Source organism: Oncorhynchus keta, chromosome 2 (assembly GCF_023373465.1).
Source record: "Oncorhynchus keta strain PuntledgeMale-10-30-2019 chromosome 2, Oket_V2, whole genome shotgun sequence".
In the NCBI taxonomy this organism is placed as follows: domain Eukaryota; kingdom Metazoa; phylum Chordata; class Actinopteri; order Salmoniformes; family Salmonidae; genus Oncorhynchus; species Oncorhynchus keta.
The window spans coordinates 78,002,010-78,025,224 of record NC_068422.1 but is presented as its reverse complement, the minus strand read 5'-3'; the positions used below and the strand labels follow the sequence as shown (position 1 = coordinate 78,025,224).

At 48.2% G+C, this 23,215-nt stretch overlaps 1 protein-coding gene across 5 annotated transcripts in view; it reads right to left on the bottom strand.

Annotated features, from left to right (window-relative positions):
• Positions 1-1,884: 1,884 nt before the first annotated feature.
• LOC118376300 (BTB/POZ domain-containing protein kctd15) overlaps positions 1,885-23,215 on the bottom strand; it is a 33,495-nt gene continuing 12,164 nt past the window's right edge. For all 5 annotated transcript variants that reach the window (XM_052484417.1, XM_052484406.1, XM_052484396.1 and 2 more), the window contains exons 4-5: positions 18,847-19,152; positions 1,885-5,616 (exon numbers count right to left, since the gene is read on the bottom strand). In XM_052484417.1, coding sequence (XP_052340377.1) covers positions 5,458-5,616; positions 18,847-19,152 — 465 coding nt within the window. In that variant the 3' untranslated portion in view covers positions 1,885-5,457. The remainder of the gene's footprint in view (positions 5,617-18,846; positions 19,153-23,215) is intronic.

The window sequence follows — 23,215 nt, the reverse complement described above, 5'->3', positions numbered from 1 at the left end:
CTTTATTAAAGTACTGTACTTAAATTGTGTAGCTGTAGCTGAAGTGTTGTAATGACTGTACTATATAACAGGTTAGTATGTTAGCTATACATAGTAATCAGTTTATCTTAATTATTTAAGTTTAACCACAAAATCAATAGTAATGTTTTTACAAGACAGTCAGTTGGACCCAAACTGAAATTGACTAATGAAACCAACTTCATATCCATTTACTAGCATTACACATGCTAAGTACAAATCGAGTTAAGTCCCCTCCGGATTCTACTGCTAATTAAGCGGCAGCATTTTGAAAAGACCAAAACGGTGCCAAACCCAGGGATTTGGGAGCAGATTCTGGTGTTAGTTGTCCAGATGCAGGGATTTGGGAGCAGATTCTGGTGTTTGTTGTCCAGGTGCAGGGATTTGGGAGCAGATTCTGGTGTTTGTTGTCCAGGTGCAGGGATTTGGGAGCAGATTCTGGTGTTTGTTGTCCAGATGCAGGGATTTGGGTTTGTTGTCCAGATGCAGATTCTGGTGTTTGTTGTCCAGGTGCAGGGATTTGGGAGCAGATTCTGGTGTTTGTTGTCCAGATGCAGGGATTTGGGAGCAGATTCTGGTGTTTGTTGTCCAGATGCAGGGATTTGGGAGCAGATTCTGGTGTTTGTTGTCCAGATGCAGGGATTTGGGAGCAGATTCTGGTGTTTGTTGTCCAGGTGCAGGGATTTGGGAGCAGATTCTGGTGTTTGTTGTCCAGATGCAGGGATTTGGGAGCAGATTCTGGTGTTTGTTGTCCAGGTGCAGATTCTTTGGGAGCAGAGCAGATTCTGGTGTTTGTTGTCCAGATGCAGGGATTTGGGAGCAGATTCTGGTGTTTGTTGTCCAGATGCAGGGATTTGGGAGCAGATTCTGGTGTTTGTTGTCCAGATGCAGGGATTTGGGAGCAGATTCTGGTGTTTGTTGTCCAGATGCAGGGATTTGGGAGCAGATTCTGGTGTTTGTTGTCCAGATGCAGGGATTTGGGAGCAGATTCTGGTGTTTGTTGTCCAGATGCAGGGATTTGGGAGCAGATTCTGGTGTTTGTTGTCCAGGTGCAGGGATTTGGGAGCAGATACTGGTGTTTGTTGTCCAGATGCAGGGATTTGGGAGCAGATACTGGTGTTTGTTGTCCAGATGCAGGGATTTGGGAGCAGATTCTGGTGTTTGTTGTCCAGGGATTTGCAGGGTGTTTGGGAGCAGATTCTGGTGTTTGTTGTCCAGATGCATGGATTTGGGAGCAGATTCTGGTGTTTGTTGTCCAGATGCAGGGATTTGGGAGCAGATTCTGGTGTTTGTTGTCCAAATGCAGGGATTTGGGAGCAGATACTGGTGTTTGTTGTCCAGATGCAGGGATTTGGGAGCAGATACTGGTGTTTGTTGTCCAAATGCAGGGATTTGGGAGCAGATTCTGGTGTTTGTTGTCCAGGTGCAGGGATTTGGGAGCAGATTCTGGTGTTTGTTGTCCAAATGCAGGGATTTGGGAGCAGATACTGGTGTTTGTTGTCCAGATGCAGGGATTTGGGAGCAGATTCTGGTGTTTGTTGTCCAGATGCATGGATTTGGGAGCATGCAGAGACATACCCATGCAGGGACTAAACTGGTGCTCTGCAAAGATATGTTTGTGCAGGGTCTGACACATTTTTCTGGGGGATTATAGTATATTATAGTATATTGAGAGTTCACTTCAGGTCAAACTGAAAAAGTTCATGACCACCTAAGAAACCACAAGAGATCTGTTTTACATGTAACTGCATGAGGTGTACTGTATTTTCCCTCTTGAAAGAGACAGTGTTAGTGCAGATGAAAGGAGGAAAAAACCACCCTATTATCCAAGAAATGACACAAAGGTTAGGAACGAGGCAGAAAATATACAGTACATCCTTTTATTATCGCAAATATGCAAGAAAAATCAAATGGACACACTGTAAGTGAACACATGCCCTTTAATACCACAGTCTAATTATTAAAACATTTTCAATAATATACATTTTGTACCTTAAGTATACCCTTTAGAAATGTGTTTAATCCATATGTACACAACATAATGCTTGTAAATTGGAAATTATTTTCATTATTTTTGTTTCGTAGTGAGTGAGAGGACTTAAGAGGTCTCTTTTTTATTAAGACTGTCGAGGGATCAGTAAAAACCAGAGTCCTGATAACAATTTAATATACAAACAACTGTACAACTGCCCTCCGGTCTCTGGACTTCACACCACACAGAGAAGTGGTAGGACTCCTTGTCAATTTTGGTCTACCAACTTACTGACCACAAATTACTAAAAGAAAATGGTACACTCTCGGGAAAAAAAGAGTGCTATGTGGCACCATGTGTCCCTGTAGGGGAACCCTCTGAAAAAAGGTTCCAGATAGAACCATTTAATATCAGAAAGCTATTTCTGGTTCCAATTATCACCCTTTAACAGGTTCTATTTGGAATCCAGGTTCTATTTGGAAACCAAAACGGTTCTATCTGGAGCCAACTTTCAGGGGGTTCTCCTACAGGGAGAAATGGTGCTGCACAGCAGTCCTTTTTTCTGAGAGGGTATGTGTGAAAACATACAATATGTAAGAGGAAATGGCCCAGTAATGTAATGAGGTATCTGTCAGAACCTGCCACCTGTAAGAGGTATTGTTGAGTTGCTTTACTCTTGTGTCAACAGGGAAGTGAACTGATGAAGGTGGGCTAAATGCTGCCACATACTGTAACTATTCAGAACCATTGAGAACTGAGCCGGTTCCCTTCAGATGTAAAGTTGAATCTAGAGATACCAGAGGACATAAAGTAGGGAGGGAATGATTGTTTGGTCTGGTGCGGTGCGGTCCTGTGAGCCATGGGGGTAACGTTAGGAGGGTGCTCTGTACAGAAGGTTCTGGGAATGTGATGACGCAGTGGGGGGCACAACCCTTGTCTCTACTGGCATTGCTGAGGAGCTGGGAGTGCACGGGAGCCCAGGGGACCCGCTGGGCTCTGAAGCCCCACATCCCTCAGCAACATGAAAGGCCTGGTTGGCCATTCCCTTTGAGGCGACTGGATACAAGGGCCCAGGACAGTAGCAGGTCAGAACAAAGAGGAGCCTGATTGGGAGGGAGGCCCCCCAGGAGGTCTGTGCTGCCTTCTGGACTTCTTGGAGCTACACTAACTAACCCTGACCATCTTTAAAAACTGAAGACTGAAGAAGTCCTGGGGCTTGTTTAATCAGTGGACATCCACAGAGAAGACACTGGACACTAGGACCAAGAGGATAGTTGGTTCGTGTCAAATTAGACTCCCATCCTATTTGAATTAAGAATTTTGTGATGTTTAGTGAAACACCCACCATAGGAGGTTTCAAAACAAACTCATTAACAAGCCGGTGCTGAACCAAGATCAGAATGGGCCTCTTTTTGATCTATTATTTTGGAATGGATGAAACAGTTACACAGATATAAAGTATGACAACTTTATACTCTTTCTTTCTTGTTTCTCTCTTTGATCCACAAATGTAGAGAATCAAACCATGGAATCACAGCAGGATAGAACAAGTGCCTCCCACTCTTTTTCTCTGTAAACAATGCTCTGATGCTCAGCTTACAGTTCATTTTAGGTTATGCTGCTGCAGACATGTGAAGAGTGATTGAAATAATCCTCCCTTAGAAATGAAATGACAGACAAACATCAGGGGCTTCCATGATTGAAGTATTGAATTTAATTGTTGATGTATTGAAGTATTCTTTCAATTGTCAGACTATTTGTACTGTGTTTGTTTGTATAAAATAGTTTTGAATAATCATAGTGATTTCTGTGTCAAATAAACAATTATGAAAAAATGAATTTTAAACTTTGTACAATAATCAAATAGGCAACTTAGCTTTATCACCGAAGTTTGCTATTACTTACATTGGGCTCTCTCAACATATTAATATGTGCTAATTACTATAAACACAATGAGCTAATGTGTGGGTTGATTTGGCGCTGGTCATCAGGACGTATACTAAGAACTTTTTGGGGATGGTGGAAGTTTTGTAGATGATGTGTTATAAGTGCAAACAAAGTTATCAAGCATTTAGAGTACATCTTATCACAATCATGGAGATACACTGATCTACCTCAGTTCACATGTTCCTTGTCAAGTTAGGAACATTCTGGCATTCCACAACCAGCAACACATTCAGAGCCTTCATATACAATTTCATTCAGATTTTCTCACTTCACATTGCAGATCATTTTACCTTTTGACTTTTAACTTTTTAATAAATATATGTACTCTCACATTGTTAATCTTATTTGATGTAAGATATGTTTGACAGCTAATTGCGACAAAGCCAATGCACTTTATGCATGCTACAAATGTTTCCTCTGAAAGATGTAGAAATAGCCAGGTTCCCTTGCAGCCCCATTTAAACAATGAGACCTTCTCCAGCTCTGAATGCATTACCAGCCAGACTGCTGCTTTAGCCACGTAGCCTCCAGTCATAATAGTGTTTCTATAGCCACTGCCAAGTCTCTCTCTCTGTCTCTCTGTCTCTCTCTCTATTTCTCTCTCTCTTTCTCTCTCTCTCTCTCTCTCTCTCCCTCTCTCGCTCTGTCTCTCTCTTTCTCTCTCTCTGTCTCTCTTTCTCATTCTCTCAAGCTTTCAAACCTAATGACTTTGAATACAACGTTCATACATCCTTCATATAGGAGGGGGAACAATACAACAATCCTATGAATAATAGTTTACACCATGTTGTGACAGAACAGCAAAAAAACAGAGAAAAAAGTTGTACTTTATAAACAACAATGAAAATAAGAAAGACAATCAATCGGACCTCCCTTGGCTGCGAGGCCTGGTTGCTGGCTATAAGAGCAATGTGGGCTGGATGGCTGTCACTTCCTCCTCTTCCTCTCTGTCAGCCCTGCCCCTTGTCAGGCCAGGCCTCCCTAAATAGCACCTGTCTTGTCCCCACTCAGCTGCACTGGACGGCGCACACAACACATGGGCCTCACACAGACACGTACGGGACTGGACGACACACCGCCATGCGCTGCACTGAGGGCAAGGGGGCCGTGCTCCTCACTGAGGTCAGGACACCTCTTCACAAGGGGTCAGAGAGCCTTACAACTGGAGGAAAAAGAGATTGGTCATGGTGCTTAAATGGTTCAAGAGATGGAGCTGCTGTTTCAGTCTTTCTGTTCATCATCATAGTCCTATATTTCTTTGGGTGTTATTAGTAAACAGAATCAAATCCTTTTGTTTTTTTCTTTCCTTTTTTGTGTTTATACTACATTCCCCTTAGAGCACTGAGTTCCTCAGAGCTGGCAACGTTATCAGGCGTCTGCTAATACTTAGGTGTTTCTTGCTGGGTTGGTTTTTGTGGTGTGAGGTGGAGGGATATTAGGGGTTTGGGTTTGTTCTGTTCTGTCCAGTAGGGGGGTGAGGAGCCCCTCGTGGCTAGTCCCTCTCCTCTCCTAAAGTCTCTCTAGTCCAGGGGCTCCTGTTTTATCCTGATGGGGGTGTTCATGGACATACTCCGCCGGTCCTCACGGCACAGCACGTACTCGCTGAACTGGGAGGAGTCCACCCCGCCGCCGCAGGACGCTGCCACGCTGAAACCCTTCTGGAACAGACGCTCTAGAACCTGCAGGGACAGAGCAACAACAGAGGTTTAATCAATCAAATCTATTCATAAAGCCCTTTGTACATTAGCAGCCACAAAATGCTTTGCAGTAACCCAACCTAGACCCGAAAGAACAAGTAGAAGCACAGTGGCCAGGAAAAACTCCCAAAGGGTTAACACAGACTTATCAATAATAATGACCTTGTCCACACACCACCTCCTCATCAATCAAAGCACATTTACTGGTGATGAGTCACGTATACAGTAGCACATGTCACTAACCCAATCACATAGATGGATATGTGCCGGAGGGGCGGTCGGACATCATACTGTCTCTAATATTCATGGTGGTGGGTGATGTTGAAGGATCTGCTGATGATGATATGAGGGCATGAGCTCAAAAAGATGGAGGGTGTTGGGTGTGTATTAGAGAGAGTTAGCTAGGTGTGTTTAGAGGGAGCTGGCTTGAGTTCAGTATATGGAGAGATAACTAGGGCTCCTAATTGGAATAATGAGCAGTAGGGTTTGAGGAGTGAGGCTGAGGCCTGTAAGATACTGGGAGCTGTGAGGGGCTGTGAGCGGCTGTGAGGGGCTGTGAGAGGCTGTGAGGAGCTGTGAGGGGCTGTGAGAGGCCGTGAGGAGCTGTGAGGGGATGTGAGAGGCTGGGAAAGGCTGTGCGAGGCTGTGAGGAGCTGTGAGGGGCTGTGAGGAGCTTTGAGGGGTTGTGAGAGGCTGTGAGGACCTATGCGGGGCTGTGTGAGACTGTGAGAAGCTGTGAGGGGCTGTGAGGAGCTGTGAGGAGCTGTGAGGGGCTGTGAGGAGCTATGTGGGCCTGTGAGGAGCTGTGAGGAGTTGTGAGGGTCTGTGAGGAGCTGTGAGAGGCTGTGAGGAGCTGTGAGGAGCTGTGAGGGGCTGTGAGGAGCTGTGTGGGCCTGTGAGGAGCTGTGAGGAGTTGTGAGGGGCTGTTAGGGGTTGTGAGGTGCTGTGAGGGGCTGTTAGAGGCTATGAGTAGCTGTGAAGAGCTGTGAAGAGCTGTGAGGGGCCCGTGGTGAATGAGGAAGAGGGAGAATATGCCCCTGACTGGATAATGGAGCTGAAAGGAGAAAACTGAGATGTGAGAGGGATGGATGCACGTTAGTGAGGCTCAGATTTTTTTCATCTCCTGTAATCCTTCTGTGTTTTTTAGGAGAGGGAGTATCTCTAAATCCCAATGTGAGGAGTGCTGTGTATTTATATATTCCCCAGTTCCTTTAATGGAGTGTTGCAGCATATGGAAATGAAAGGTCTCGCTCAAGGGCTAGCCTCTCTCTCCTTATATTGCCAGATACAAAGCCAGAGACGAAGATCATGCAAAATACATGCGTTTCGCCTATTGCCCCATATAAACACACACTCGCACACACACACATACACATACACACACACAAGTGAGAGTGGCCTCTCTAATTGCGAGAGTGGTGGCCCCATTGGAGGGCTAAAGCGGGGCAATTAGTTCTGGTGGTTGAGCCACGCAGCCTCCTCAGTCTAGGGGTTAGGATGCCTGCTGAGGAATTCACAGATCACACAGACCGATAGGACTTGTTAAACAGGCTTGCTCAACTATTAATGGCTGGTTTAAACACCCCCTACCACCTTGCCCTGCTTCCCCCCCTGCCCTGATGCAAAAACAAGGCAGAGAGTGCATCCCAAATTACACCCTATTCCCTATGTAATGCATTACTTTTGACCAAGGCCAATAGGGTTTTGGTCTAAACTCGTGCACTATATAGGGAATAGGCCAGGGTGCCAATTGGGACACACACTGAGATTAAATGTGGGACAACAGCATTTTTCTTCTTTCACCTAACTAACTCCAATAACGATAACTACCCCCTCTCCCTCCCCCTTCTCCTCCCCTCCCCTCCGGAGCTCTGTGACGATGACGGAGTCAGTCATTTGTGGGAAAGAGAGGCGGCAGAAGGCTGATGGTGAGCTTAAGAGAGGCACTAATTAAGAGACCTGCCGAAGCATCAAACGAACGCTCCCCAAATCCACGACAGACGATGGAGAGGAGTAACGATTATGGAAATGATATTACACTCCCTGCTTTGATCATTGCATCACATTGCATTTTCACCCCATATCTTTTTTTTATTAAAAAAAAAAAAAAAAAATTTACATGTGAGACTCTGTCACGTTAGGCGAAACGTTCAGTCACAAAGGAGATTAGGGTTGATCAATAAAGATACTCTTAATTAAAACATTTTGATAATGAGGCATTATTACACTGTAAATACTGTAGATTGCATTTAACCTCAAAATGTCAGATTGAATTTCAACACATTGATCTTTGATTCAAAATGCCAAATGTACCAATGTTCAAGTGTCTTCAACCCTTCTTGCTGTAAATAAGGTATTGGCTCTTTCACAGAACCCAAAACTCATTGCCCAGGAGTTTCTGAAAGTTGCATAGTTGCATATAGTTCTTCACTGTAGCAACAATTTCTGTTCCCCTTTTTCTGCTTCTATGTTTGAAGCTCAGAAAGTGAACAAAAGCATTGGCTCACTTCATCCCCTGTGCACCTTCATAAACGTAGCCTACTGTAGCATACTAAACTATTCTCACTGTTGCAGGGTTGACTTGGCTGCAGAGGGATCAGCCACTGTCACATTCAACCCCCACCCCCCTGTACAGCATACAGGGACATCACAGCGCTGCCACTCAAACCTGGGGTCGCCATGGGGATGAGCAGGGGATACATATCAAGCTCGCTCCACTAACCTCCCAGCATCATAACGGAACAGAACGCAGTAGAGACACAAGAGAAGCCGGTGAGGCAGGAATCAAAGTGGATGAGCCTCATGGCTGGAAACAGAGCGTGATGTAATATTGATGGCCACCGGAGTGCACACACACATCGGAGTGCACACACACACACACACACACATACACACACCGGAGTTCACACACAAACACTGGAGTTAACACACACGCAGGAATGCAGGCACGCGAACGTGCGTACACACAAACACACACACACACATCTCCAGAGGGGCTAGAGATGCCTGTGCAGCACTCGTCTAAGTCTCCAGTTGTCAGGATGTAGGGCTGGGGGTCTCAGTCTCCAGTTGTCAGGATGTAGGGCTGAGGGTCTAAGTCTCCAGTTGTCAGGATGTATGGCTGGGGGTCTAAGTCTCCAGTTGTCAGGATGTAGGGCTGGGGGTCTCAGTCTCCAGTTGTCAGGATGTAGGGCTGAGGGTCTAAGTCTCCAGTTGTCAGGATGTAGGGCTGGGGGTCTCAGTCTCCAGTTGTCAGGTTGTAGGGCTGGGGGTCTCAGTCTTCAGTTGTTAGGACGTAGGGCTGGGGGTCTCAGTCTTCAGTTGTCAGGCCGTAGGGCTGGGGGTCTCAGTCTCCAGTTGTTAGGACGTAGGGCTGGGGGTCTAAGTCTTCAGTTGTCAGGATGTAGGGCTGGGGGTCTCAGTCTTCAGTTGTCAGGACGTAGGGCTGGGGGTCTCAGTCTCCAGTTGTTAGGACGTAGGGCTGTAGGTCTAAGTATTCCGTTGTCAGGATGTAGGGCTGGGGGTCTCAGTCTTCAGTTGTCAGGATGTAGGGCTGGGGGTCTAAGTCTCCAGTTGTTAGGACGTAGGGCTGGGGGTCTAAGTCTTCAGTTGTCAGGATGTAGGGCTGGGGGTCTCAGTCTTCAGTTGTCAGGACGTAGGGCTGGGGGTCTCAGTCTCCAGTTGTTAGGACGTAGGGCTGTAGGTCTAAGTATTCCGTTGTCAGGATGTAGGGCTGGGGGTCTCAGTCTTCAGTTGTCAGGATGTAGGGCTGGGGGTCTCAGTCTCCAGTTGTCAGGACGTAGGGCTGGTGGTCAAAGTCTCCAGTTGTCAGGACGTAGGGCTGGGGGTCTAAGTCTCCAGTTGTCAGGATGTAGGGCTGGGGGTCTCAGTCTCCAGTTGTCAGGACGTAGGGCTGGTGGTCAAAGTCTCCAGTTGTCAGGACGTAAGGCTAGGGGTCTAAGTCTCCAGTTGTCAGGACGTAGGGCTCGGGGTCTAAGTCTACAGTTGTCAGGATGCAGGGCTGGGGGTCTAAGTCTACAGTTGTCAGGACGTAGGTCTGGGGGTCTAAGTATCCAGTTGTCAGGATGTAGGGCTGGGGGTCTAAGTCTCCAGTTGTCAGGATGTAGGGCTGGGGGTCTAAGTCTCCAGTTGTCAGGTCGTAGGGCTGGGGTCTCAGTCTCCAGTTGTCAGGATGTAGGGCTGGGGGTCTAAGTCTCCAGTTGTCAGGACGTAGGGCTGGGGGTCTAAGTCTCCAGTTGTCAGGTCGTAGGGCTGGGGTCTCAGTCTCCAGTTGTCAGGACGTAGGTCTGGGGGTCTAAGTATCCAGTTGTCAGGATGTAGGGCTGGGGGTCTCAGTCTCCAGTTGTCAGGATGTAGGGCTGGTCTCAGGTTGTCAATGTAGTGAGGGTCTCCAGTTGCCAGGATGTAGGGCTGGGGGTCTCAGTCTCCAGTTGTCAGGATGTAGGGCTGGGGTCTCAGTCTCCAGTTGTTAGGACGTAGGGCTGGGGGTCTAAGTATCCAGTTGTCGGGATGTAGGGCTGGGGGTCTCAGTCTCCAGTTGTCAGGACGTAGGGCTGGGGGTCTAAGTCTTCAGTTGTCAGGATGTAGGGCTGGGGGTCTCAGTCTCCAGTTGTCAGGATGTAGGGCTGGGGGTCTCAGTCTCCAGTTGTCAGGATGTAGGGCTGGTGGTCAAAGTCTCCAGTTGTCAGGATGTAGGGCTGGGGTCTCAGTCTCCAGTTGTCAGGACGTAGGGCTGGGGGTCTAAATATCCAGTTGTCAGGATGTAGGGCTGGGGGTCTCAGTCTCCATTTGTTAGGACGTAGGGCTGGGGGTCTAAGTCTACAGTTGTTAGGACGTAGGGCTGGGGGTCTAAGTATCCAGTTGTCGGGATGTAGGGCTGGGGGTCTCAGTCTCCAGCTGTCAGGACGTAGGGCTGGGGGTCTCAGTCTCCAGTTGTCAGGACGTAGGGCTGGGGGTCTAAGTCTCCAGTTGTCAGGATGTAGGGCTGGGGGTCTCAGTATCCAGTTGTCGGGATGTAGGGCTGGGGGTCTCAGGCTCCAGTTGTCAGGACGTAGGGCTGGGGGTCTCAGTCTCCAGTTGTCAGGACGTAGGGCTGGGGGTCTAAGTCTCCAGTTGTCAGGATGTAGGGCTCGGGGTCTAAGTCTACAGTTGTCAGGATGTAGGGCTGGGGGTCTCAGTCTCCAGTTGTTAGGACATAGGGCTGGGGGTCTAAGTATCCAGTTGTCAGGATGTAGGGCTGGGGGTCTCAGTCTCCAGTTGTTAGGATGTAGGGCTGGGGGTCTAAGTCTCCAGTTGTCAGGATGTAGGGCTGGGGTCTCAGTCTCCAGTTGTCAGGATGTAGGGCTGGGGGTCTAAGTTGTCAGGACGTAGGGCTCCAGTTGTCAGGATGTAGGGCTGGGGTCTCAGTCTCCAGTTGTCAGGATGTAGGGCTGGGGGTCTACTTCAGTTGTCAGGATGCTGGGGTCTAAGTCTCCAGTTGTCAGGACGTAGGGCTGGGGTCTAAGTCTCCAGTTGTCAGGATGTAGGGCTGGGGGTCTCAGTCTCCAGTTGTCAGGATGTAGGGCTGGGGTCTCAGTCTCCAGTTGTTAGGACGTAGGGCTGGGGGTCTAAGTCTCCAGTTGTCAGGATGTAGGGCTGGGGGTCTCAGTCTCCAGTTGTCAGGGCTGGGGTCTATGTTGTCAGGGCTGGGGGTCTCAGTCTCCAGTTGTTAGGATGTAGGGCTGGGGTCTAAGTATCCAGTTGTCAGGATGTAGGGCTGGGGTCTCAGTATCCAGTTGTCGGGATCTTCTCAGTTGTCAGGACGTAGGACTGGGGTCTCAGTCTCAGTTGTTAGGACGTAGGGCTGGGAGTCTAAGTCTCCAGTTGTCAGGATGTAGGGCTGGGGGTCTCAGTCTCAGTTGTCAGGATGTAGGGCTGGGGTCTCAGTCTCCAGTTGTCAGGACGTATGGCTGGGGGTCTCAGTCTCCAGTTGTCAGGACGTAGGGCTGGGGTCTAAGTCTCCAGTTGCCAGGATGTAGGGCTGGGGTCTAAGTCTACAGTTGTCAGGATGTAGGGCTGGGGTCTCAGTCTCAGTTGTTAGGACATAGGGCTGGGGGTCTAAGTATCCAGTTGTCAGGATGTAGGGCTGGGGTCTCAGTCTCCAGTTGTCAGGACGTAGGGCTGGTGGTCTAAAGTCTCCAGTTGTCAGGATGTTGGGCTGGGGTCTAAGTCTCCAGTTGTCAGGACGTAGGGCTGGGGGTCTAAGTCTACAGTTGTCAGGATGCAGGGCTGGGGGTCTAAGTCTACAGTTGTCAGGACGTAGGTCTGGGGGTCTAAGTATCCAGTTGTCAGGATGTAGGGCTGGGGGTCTCAGTCTCCAGTTGTCAGGACGTAGGGCTGGGGGTCTAAGTATCCAGTTGTCAGGATGTAGGGCTGGGGGTCTAAGTCTCCAGTTGTCAGGACGTAGGGCTGGGGGTCTAAGTCTCCAGTTGTCAGGACGTAGGGCTGGGGTCTCAGTCTCCAGTTGTCAGGATGTAGGGCTGGGGGTCTAAGTCTTCAGTTGTCAGGATGTAGGGCTGGGGGTCTAAGTCTCCAGTTGTCAGGACGTAGGGCTGGGGGTCTCAGTCTTCAGTTGTCAGGACGTAGGGCTGGGGGTCTAAGTCTCCAGTTGTCAGGATGTAGGGCTGGGGGTCTCAGTCTCCAGTTGTTAGGACGTAGGGCTGGGGTCTATGTCTCCAGTTGTCAGGATGTAGGGCTGGGGGTCTCAGTCTCCAGTTGTCAGGATGTAGGGCTGGGGGTCTCAGTCTCCAGTTGTTAGGACGTAGGGCTGGGGGTCTAAGTATCCAGTTGTCAGGATGTAGGGCTGGGGGTCTCAGTCTCCAGTTGTCAGGACGTCTGGTGGTCAAGTCTCCAGTTGTCAGGACGTAGGGCTGGGGTTCTCAGTCTCCAGTTGTCAGGATGTAGGGCTGGGGGTCTCAGTCTCCAGTTGTCAGGATGTAGGGCTGGTGGTCAAAGTCTCCAGTTGTCATGTAGGGCTGGGGGTCTCAGTCTCCAGTTGTTAGGACGTAGGGCTGGGGGTCTAAGTATCCAGTTGTCAGGATGTAGGGCTGGGGGTCTCAGTCTCCAGTTGTCAGGACGTAGGGCTGGGGGTCTAAGTATCCAGTTGTCAGGATGTAGGGCTGGGGGTCTCAGTCTCCAGTTGTCAGGATGTAGGGCTGGGGGTCTCAGTCTCCAGTTGTCAGGACGTAGGGCTGGGGGTCTAAGTATCCAGTTGTCGGGATGTAGGGCTGGGGGTCTCAGTCTCCAGTTGTCAGGACGTAGGGCTGGGGGTCTAAGTATCCAGTTGTCAGGATGTAGGGCTGGGGGTCTCAGTCTCCAGTTGTCAGGACGTAGGTCTGGGGGTCTAAGTATCCAGTTGTCAGGATGTAGGGCTGGGGGTCTCAGTCTCCAGTTGTCAGGACGTAGGGCTGGTGGTCAAAGTCTCCAGTTGCCAGGATGTAGGGCTGGGGGTCTCAGTCTCCAGTTGTCAGGATGTAGGGCTGGGGGTCTCAGTCTCCAGTTGTTAGGACGTAGGGCTGGGGGTCTAAGTATCCAGTTGTCGGGATGTAGGGCTGGGGGTCTCAGTCTCCAGTTGTCAGGACGTAGGGCTGGTGGTCAAAGTCTCCAGTTGTCAGGACGTAGGGCTGGGGTTCTCAGTCTCCAGTTGTCAGGATGTAGGGCTGGGGGTCTCAGTCTCCAGTTGTCAGGACGTAGGGCTGGTGGTCAAAGTCTCCAGTTGTCAGGACGTAGGGCTGGGGTCTCAGTCTCCAGTTGTCAGGTCGTAGGGCTGGGGTCTCAGTCTCCAGTTGTCAGGATGTAGGGCTGGGGGTCTCAGTCTCCAGTTGTCAGGATGTAGGGCTGGTGGTCAAAGTCTCCAGTTGTCAGGACGTAGGGCTGGGGTCTCAGTCTCCAGTTGTCAGGTCGTAGTGCTGGGGTCTCAGTCTCCAGTTGTCAGGATGTAGGGCTGGGGGTCTAAGTCTCCAGTTGTCAGGACGTAGGGCTGTAGGTCTAAGTCTCCAGTTGTCAGGACGTAGGGCTGGGGTCTCAGTCTCCAGTTGTCAGGACGTAGGGCTGGTGGTCAAAGTCTCCAGTTGTCAGGACGTAGGGCTGGGGATCTAAGTATCCAGTTGTTAGGATGTAGGGCTGGGGTCTCAGTCTCCAGTTGTTAGGATGTAGGGCTGGTGGTCAAAGTCTCCAGTTGTCAGGATGTAGGGCTGGGGGTCTAAGTATCCAGTTGTCAGGACGTAGGGCTGGGGGTCTAAGTATCCAGTTGTCAGGACGTAGGGCTGGGGGTCTAAGTATCCAGTTGTTAGGATGTAGGGCTGGGGTCTCAGTCTCCAGTTGTTAGGATGTAGGGCTGGTGGTCAAAGTCTCCAGTTGTCAGGATGTAGGGCTGGGGGTCTAAGTATCCAGTTGTCAGGATGTAGGGCTGGGGGTCTAAGTATCCAGTTGTCAGGATGTATGGCTGGGTGTGAGTGACAGGTAGAGTAGACTCACAGTTATGTGGTGCTGCACGGAGGGAGTCCTACTTTGTTTAACTATACATGGCCATTAAAATGTGACAAGGCGCATCGCTGTTTCTACCTCATCTTCATTTTCCACTTCATCACAAGCATCAAAAGACCTATTAGAAAGTGGTTGTCTGATCACACTAACGTGTTCCATTTCTAGGGGGGACAACTGCTGCCTTGTCTAAGAGACAAGTTCACAATATAAGTTTGTCGTAAAGCTTTGACACAGGAGGGCCAGAAATAGTGTTGGTCGCTAAGTTTATCATGTGCTCTGGGGTTTTTTTCCAGAAAGGTGGCGATGGAGGTGGTGATGGTAGTGGTGGTGGTGATGGTGGTGGTGGTGATGGCGGTGGTGATGGTGCTGGTGATGGAGGTGGTGGTGCTGGTGGTGGAGGAGGTGGTGGTGATGGACGTGGTGAGGGTGATAGTGAAGGCGGTGGTGGTAGTATGGGTGATGGAGGTGGTGGTGGTGAGGGTGGTAGTGGTGGTGGTGGCGATGAAGTGGGTGGTGGTAGTGTGGGTGATGGAGGTGGTGGTGGTGAGGGTGGTGGTGGTGGTAAGGGTGGTGGTGGTGAGGGTGGTGGTGGGGATGATGGAGTGGGTGGTGGTGGTAATGTGGGTGATGGAGGTGGTGGTGGTGATTGAGGCAGACTGCAGGTTTGAGCCATGTTCTCCCTGTTACTAGCTGACCCCGTATGGATTGATAGGCTGGCTATGTGACATGGCGTGTCAGAAAGAGTGGCTGGGCCATGTAATGTCCCCGGCTCTGGCAGCCCTGGCAGTGAGGGGACAGGAAGGACAGGGGCCATCTCAGAGTAGTGTTGCTGTCAGGGTGATGAAGGAAGGATTGCGTCTGGCTTGATCACAGTGCTCCATCACTATGATGTACGGAGGTGGGTACCGGCCGGCTCCTGCTTCGGGACTGTGTGTGTGTGTGTGTCTGCATGTGTGTGTGTGTGTGTGTGTGTACACCTCTGTGGCTCTTTAGCTAAATGTTTTCCCTCTTAAGCGTCCCAGTCCTTTTTTCCCATGGCTCTACATCACAGGTGGTTTGCATTATTCCCCTTAAATTCCTTCATGACTGGAGGAATGAATCGTTCACTCACCAAGGTGGGGTTGTTTATAGGTTTTCTCTTAGGTTGGAGTTGGCAAGAACGTTTTCTCAGACAGAATGAGTAAGTAAGCCGCCCAAAATCTTATTGGGGATTAATTATAATGAATGTACCTGCCCTTGTATCGGAAGAGAAATGCTGTAACTAAGGGCATCAGATGAATCTGTATTTAAAACTGAGACTGAAGAATCCAAACCAGGGCAACACGGAAATACATAAGTTCCCAACACTATTTTCCATCTCTTTCGCAAAACTTTCTCTTTTTCTCTTCTCTTTCTTCCTCTGTAGGCAGGGTGTGGTTGCATTCCCTTGGGTCGGGGTCAGATCACAGGCACATTGTCTGGCCAGGTAAGATGAGGATTATTCTCATAACCTTCTCATACCTTCACGCAATAATGACACAGGACAGGATGAGGAAGTTGTCTAGAAAAATCTCCCCTTACACCAGAAAACACCTCCTTCTGCTCTCTGTTCCCCTCACCTACAGCAGCTCAATGAGCCTATCTGCCAACCCCTGCAGTGTGCTTGTGTGTGTGTTTGTGTTTGTGTGTGCGTGTGTCTGTGCGCATGCGTGTTTGTCTTAAAGGGGCCAGCCCAGAGAGAGAAAGAGCCCTGCCGCGAACAACACCTCCCCATCCGGGCAAAGGCTATATGTTGAGCCAAAGCCCTCTAGAGCCCCACTGTGTCCCTCATTCACTAACACAAACATCACAAACAGGGAACCCTGAAGAGAAGGCAGGCTTCCATTTCTACCAGCCCAAAGTCATTCACACGCTGCCTGAGCCCCAAATGACACCCTATTCCCCATATAAGGTGCCATATTCCCCACTATGCAGGGCATATGGTGCCATTTGGGATGCAGACACTGAATAATGGGGTTGGTTTCACCTCAGCTCCACAGAGAGACGGTGAGTCTGTAGGTTTGTTTCACCTCAGCTTCACAGAGAGACAGTGAGTCTGTAGGTTTGTTTCACCTTAGCTCCACAGAGAGACTGTGAGTCTGTGGGTTTGTTTCACCTCAGCTTCACAGAGAGACAGTGAGTCTGTAGGTTTGTTTCACCTCAGCTTCACAGAGAGACAGTGAGTCTGTGGGTTTGTTTCACCTCAGCTTCACAGAGAGACTGTGAGTCTGTGGGTTTGTTTCACCTCAGCTTCACAGAGAGACAGTGAGTCTGTAGGTTTGTTTCACCTCAGCTCAACAGAGAAACAGTGAGTCTGTGGGTTTGTTTCACCTCAGCTCAACAGAGAGACAGTGAGTCTGTGGGTTTGTTTCACCTCAGCTCAACAGAGAGACAGTGAGTCTGTGGGTTGGTTTCACCTCAGCTCCACAGAGAGACGGTGAGTCTGTAGGTTTGTTTCACCTCAGCTTCACAGAGAGACAGTGAGTCTGTAGGTTTGTTTCACCTTAGCTCCACAGAGAGACAGTGAGTCTGTGGGTTTGTTTCACCTCAGCTTCACAGAGAGACTGTGAGTCTGTGGGTTTGTTTCACCTCAGCTTCACAGAGAGACAGTGAGTCTGTAGGTTTGTTTCACCTCAGCTCAACAGAGAAACAGTGAGTCTGTGGGTTTGTTTCACCTCAGCTCAACAGAGAGACAGTGAGTCTGTGGGTTTGTTTCACCTCAGCTCAACAGAGAGACAGTTAGTCTGTAGGTTTGTTTCACCTCAGCTTCACAGAGAGACAGTGAGTCTGTGGGTTTGTTTCACCTCAGCTCAACAGAGAGACAGTGAGTCTGTAGGTTTGTTTCACCTCAGCTTCACAGAGAGACAGTGAGTCTGTGGGTTTGTTTCACCTCAGCTTCACAGAGAGACTGTGAGTCTGTGGGTTTGTTTCACCTCAGCTTCACAGAGAGACAGTGAGTCTGTAGGTTTGTTTCACCTCAGCTTCACAGAGAGACAGTGAGTCTGTAGGTTTGTTTCACCTTAGCTCCACAGAGAGACTGTGAGTCTGTGGGTTTGTTTCACCTCAGCTTCACAGAGAGACAGTGAGTCTGTAGGTTTGTTTCACCTCAGCTTCACAGAGAGACAGTGAGTCTGTGGGTTTGTTTCACCTCAGCTTCACAGAGAGACTGTGAGTCTGTGGGTTTGTTTCACCTCAGCTTCACAGAGAGACAGTGAGTCTGTAGGTTTGTTTCACCTCAGCTCAACAGAGAGACAGTGAGTCTGTGGGTTTGTTTCACCTCAGCTCAACAGAGAGAGTTAGTCTGTAGGTTTGTTTCACCTCAGCTTCACAGAGAGACAGTGAGTCTGTGGGTTTGTTTCACCTCAGCTTCACAGAGAGACTGTGAGTCTGTGGGTTTGTTTCACCTCAGCTTCACAGAGAGACAGTGAGTCTGTAGGTTTGTTTCACCTCAGCTACACACAGAGAGAGAGAGAGAGAGTCTGTGGGTTGGTTTCACCTCAGCCCCACTGTCTGTGGGAAAGGCCTGATAATGAAACCTAAAATAGTCGGGATCCTTCCCAGTCCATTTGACACAGATGTACGGCGCACACTGAGACCAGACTCGGCGGTAAACATAGTGGGAAAATGTTGTGTTAGTTGATGCGGCCAATTAATTATATTGCAAGCCATTTAAAAATCTATAAAAGAAGTATAAACCGGTTTAGGCTGTTTGAGAAATTGTAAGTATGGTATTAAAAAATGCAATACGTGTATTTCAATCTCCCCGGGCGGTGTTATATTGGAGTCTTTTTAAAAAGAGGAGCTGTGTCTTAAAAAGGAGTCAAACGTAAATTATGCATATCATTTTTTTTCACCCCTCTCATTTTTGTGAGAAGAAAACATGGCCGCAGTGCAGGCAGACAGTGGAGAGGAGACAAGACTTTGTCCCGTTGCTCAGGCAGCTAGGCAGCAGCCCCGGAGGTGGTCTCTCACATTGGCAGGAGGACGGTGGAGGTGTCAGAGCAGAACGCCTGCCTGGCGTGTTGGGGGTAGTGTGAGGCATGCTGGGCGCTGGGTGAGGCTCCTCTATGTGTTGATCTGTATGGCTATTGGCAATAAGGTGTTGATGATACCACAGAGCTGTGGTGAGAGGCTGCTCTGCTCCTTAAAGCCTCATTCAAACCTCGGAGAGGGAAGAGTGCTTTCTGAGAGGAAGATGAATATTATTGCTGTGACATACGCCTACAAGTGGCTGAAAAAAATGTGTCACTATCTCTGAACATCTTAAACAAATTCACTCTAAATCACATCAGAGTAACTATTATCCCATGTGAGTTATGATGAGGGGTTGTTGCTACAGAACAGTCATCTTGTCTGTGGCTACACGCAGGCTACAAATCATGTCACATGCCTTTACATGGACATTTCAAAGTGGAGTCCTTGTCCTATAGATCACCAGTGATGACTTTAGAACAGTCAACAGTCAACAGTCAACTTCACACCTGTAAAACGTGATACACCATTATACCCACTTTAAACCCTGCTCCCTCAAGACAATGGGAAAACAGAAGTCACAGAGGCTCTCTGGGGTTTTCATCACCAGGAAAAAAACCTTCTAGTGATGATTAAATATGGCTGCCGACATTCATGCACAGACAAAACGTTATCTACCTGGACAGAGTTGAGCCTGCAGTAGCCGTTGAGGGGGAAGCGGATGACGTGCGTGGGGTCCTGGTTCCAGCCGGCATTCACCGAGTTGCACATGACGTCTCCAGTCTCGGGGAAGATCTCCTCGATAAGCACCTTCTCCCCACTAAGGGCGATCCTCTCACCTAGGTCAGGCGTCACCCGCACCACCAGGCAGTCACAGGGCTGGGCCGTCCTGCGCTGCTCCCTCTCCTGCTTCCAACGTTCCAGCTCCTTAATCATGGGGGACAGCTGGTAGTACCGAGCCTCCTCGTACAGCAGGTGGAACTCCTGGATGGGACAGGATAGGGAACATGCACAAACACTCAAATCCAAGTAATTTTCATGTCAGACCTCTTTGTCCTTTTCACGCCACTTCGATACGAAGTGATTTTCTTAGCAAGATAGGTAACCCTAACCCTTTAACCCTGCTAACCCTAACCCTTTCCCTAACCTTAACCCCAGACTCCTAACCTGCTACGTTAATTCTCCTAACCTGCTGTGTAAATTCTCCTAACCTGCAATGGAAAAATCAGTTCTGTATCAAAGTGGCTTTAAAAGAGTGTATTTTATAGTCCCTCATATTAATCTCATGGTATTTCCTGGTTACAAATGATCTCGGTTAGGCCCACATTGAACATTAAAATATCTCAGATTGAAGAATGATTCACTGGTAAACCAGATCAGTCTCCAGTTGTTTACAAGAAAGGCCTGTATTGTTTTTTATTACCATGCTAACCATGGCCATAGCTACAATCAGCCAGTCACTCTCTACTGCAACAGTAGCTGGTGACAGGGCTGAGTAATCCTCTAGCATGTTGTATTGAGCTCTACTCTATAGAGGCCTGTGAGAGGCTCAGCGAGCCCAGGCTGCATTTGATGTGGGATGGGATGGTACATTCCTATGTGCAGACAGTCTAGCTGCAGCAGATTGCCTAGCTGCCTCCCCCCTGGGCTGTGCTTGCTGGGGGCCATTTGCCCCTGCGCTCTTGCCTCTAATTTCCCACAAGACCAGATGGCACCATCGTTCAACACTACCATAGAAAATACCAGGAAGACTGAGGAAGAAAGGCAAGCTATTGGTAGTTAGCTAACAGAGGGGAGGTGAGGGGAATATATATGGGAGAAGAAGTGAACATGAGGATAATTATAATATAATCCATGGTTGATTTTTTTATGCATGCTTTACACAAAGGGAATTTTATGGTAATGTCTAATGTGAATAGTGGCCCGATGTTAAGCTCTGATATCACAATTGTATATTGTGTCAAATGAGTATTGTAAATGTGCTTGCAAAACAATCAGTAATTGATTTAGTCACAAATCTTGGACCTGCGCTCATGCTAACTAGCAGCAGCATTGCTAAGTAGCATAGCTGGTCACATTGTTGAAAAGAGCTTTGGGATATTAGAATCTTGTTGTCTTAACAATTGTCATCTTCAACCTAGCACAAAGGGAAACAATATTTCCCATGACATAATGAGTTGCCATACCCTCCATGTATTTGGTCGATATCAGAACCTTCTAATCATTCTCTTTATGAAAGAATCTGGTTCAAGAGAAAAGTTGATGATCGCAGTGTATTATAGTCTTTATGCACTTCTAAAGTAAGTTAGGGTTGTGCAGAGGAAAGAAAGAGAGCGTGCCTGTTTCAGTCTGACTGCATCATCATTGGCTGTGGGTGTTGGGTGCTGGGGGTGCTGGGGGAACCAAATCTAAAAAGAGTTTTCCCTTGCCTCTCCAGAACACTGCTGGGAACAGAGTATGGTACGGCAATAGCAGCAAACAGCATATTATTAACCCTGTCTGCCTCAGTCAGGATGGAAGAAATAGCCACTTTCAAATCCCCCTGCATGAAAAACCTTCTGCTTCTTTATCCCTCATTCGATCCCCCATCTGAAAACCAGGAATGGCCCAAAACCAACTCTAGCTGAAGCAGGCGGTGACGCAACACATCTTAAGCCGACATTCTAATATTTAATATTACAGAATGTGAAGAGGTGGGTCGGTCACTTTTTTTCTCAGCCTTCTCTAGACCCTCCTCACTGCGGCTGACAAAATACATAAAGAGACGTTCCCCCTTAGGGGTGCTCTCTGTATCGAAGTGTAGCTCCTCATCCTTCACAGGTCTGAAGCCACGGATGGATGTGTTTTTAACAGGGGTCTGTCTGCGAGGCACTTTAGTCATCCTGAGCCTGAGCCGGGCAGAACAGAAAACAACAGAATAATCCTAACGTAATGCTGAAGTGAGGATGAGAGGGGAGACAGGCCCAACAGCTCTGTCTTGGCTGTATGCTGCCAGCTCCAAGAGACAATCTATCCCACAATCCTGTGTCCAGACAGGCCGGTTGAGCTCCAAAATAATGATCCGACCTGATCACCCACTGGCAAGGCAACATCGCAGGGAAGGACGGAGGGAGAATAGAGGGAGTTGGGGGAGCAAAATAGAGAGATGGGGAGAGAGCGACAGAGAAGGAGCAGACAGAGAGAGATTATCTTGATCCAAAACAGGAACAAAATCGTTTTTACAGGTAATTAAACCAACAAAATTAGAAGTGACCTTCTGCACTGTCATTTGACATGGAAATGATAACACCACTGACCTATATGTAGTGATAATGAACAAGATGATAATGAATGTGAAATGGGAAATTAATTAGCTGTAATATTACAATAACACTTTGTCTAGCACTATGAGTGACTGAGAAATCTACTGGATCGTACTGAGAAATAAAGAACTTACTCTTCATTGATAATATAATATAATTGTAACATGCAAAAACACACCAGAATGGTTAAGGACCATCACCTAATTTGACTGAGCATTGCTTACACACCTTGTGATTCATTGTAGTCTGAATAATGTCTGAAATATGTCATGTGGAAAGCACATTAAGGGTGAATATTGTATCACATCTACTGATATATGCTGAATATTTGTTACTATACTGCTAAGCAGGCTTTCACATTGATTTAGCTAAACACACAGCATGTTGGCTGCCAGCAGCAGAAGAGACCCAGGCCTGGGGCGACGCCAACACTGATTGTGTTCAGATAAGAACATGTTCAAGTCCTCCTAACCATATTTGCATTTTTTTCAGAGTTCACACAAATTGAAAGGTATGCAGATCAACAGAGAGAGAGAGGGGAGGCTGGATGATGCGAGTTAATTCATGTAATGAGTTGAAACAAGGAGGCCCGATGCTGTATTCGTTTGACTTACAGTCATTGGCTGATTGGACTGTGTAGAATAGGAGTGGATGAGAACAGCTATAGCTTCCATACAGTACACTATACAGATCAAACCAAAACCAAAATGTAATTTGCCAAAAATGTGAAGGAAGCTTTCATGTTCTCACAGTTGTTCATGTCAGTCCCCATTCAGCCATAATGCTTGGCCCTGAGAGTTAGCCAGGTGGATCTGCCTCTCCTCTACTCCCCTTAGCCAGAGTGATGAACTAGTCCAAGCCGACAGGGAAAGACATGGAAGATTGGGTATAATAGGCTGAACTAAAAGGGATCCGGATGGACAGGAACAGATGGAGCACTGAATATGCTCTCCTTAGACATCATCAACCGGAACTTGACATTTTACTAATTGTGTTTTAGATCGATCAAAGTGGTTATATCACAGAAGATTTGGCCAGAGTCCATGATCGATCGTTGGCTTGAATCTTTGCTCTGTTACTAAGTAGAATAACTTAATAACAATAATATGTGTATATTTTTTGTTTTGTTTTGCTAAGCCAAGCGCATCCAGGAAGGAGTCTCCTCATGCGCACTCTGAAACAGGAGACAGGTGTGTGCAGCCACAGTGGGCTAACATGGACCAAAGTCGCTCCGGTTTCCCAGATAGAGCACTGTATAAAAGTGTGCGCGCGCGCGTGTGTGTGTGTGTGTGTGTGTGTGTGTGTGTGTGTGTGTGTGTGTGTGTGTGTGTGTGTGTGTGTGTGTGTGTGTGTGTGTGTGTGTGTGTGTGTGTGTGTGTGTGTGTGTGTGTGTGTGTGTGTGTGTGTGTGTGTTTGTCTTTCTGTAGACATCCCCTACAATACACTCCCTCCCCACACATTCCCCTCTGTCAGACTCAAGACCACATTATTCTCGCCTTGTCTAGTATTCCTACTTCCCTCTCAAGCCCAGTTCCTTTAAACTGTCATGGCACTCTATTGAGAGCAGAGAGAGAGGCAGTGGCTGGGAGACTGGGTGGTACTGTCAGACTGGAACAAGTGGAACAGGGGCTATACAGCCTGTTTCACCTGGCCTCACCTCTATAGAAATCATTTTTTGGTGAGAAACAACAGCTCTGGGCTTTGGTTCACATCACATCACTATGTTATGTTTTAGACCGAATTTT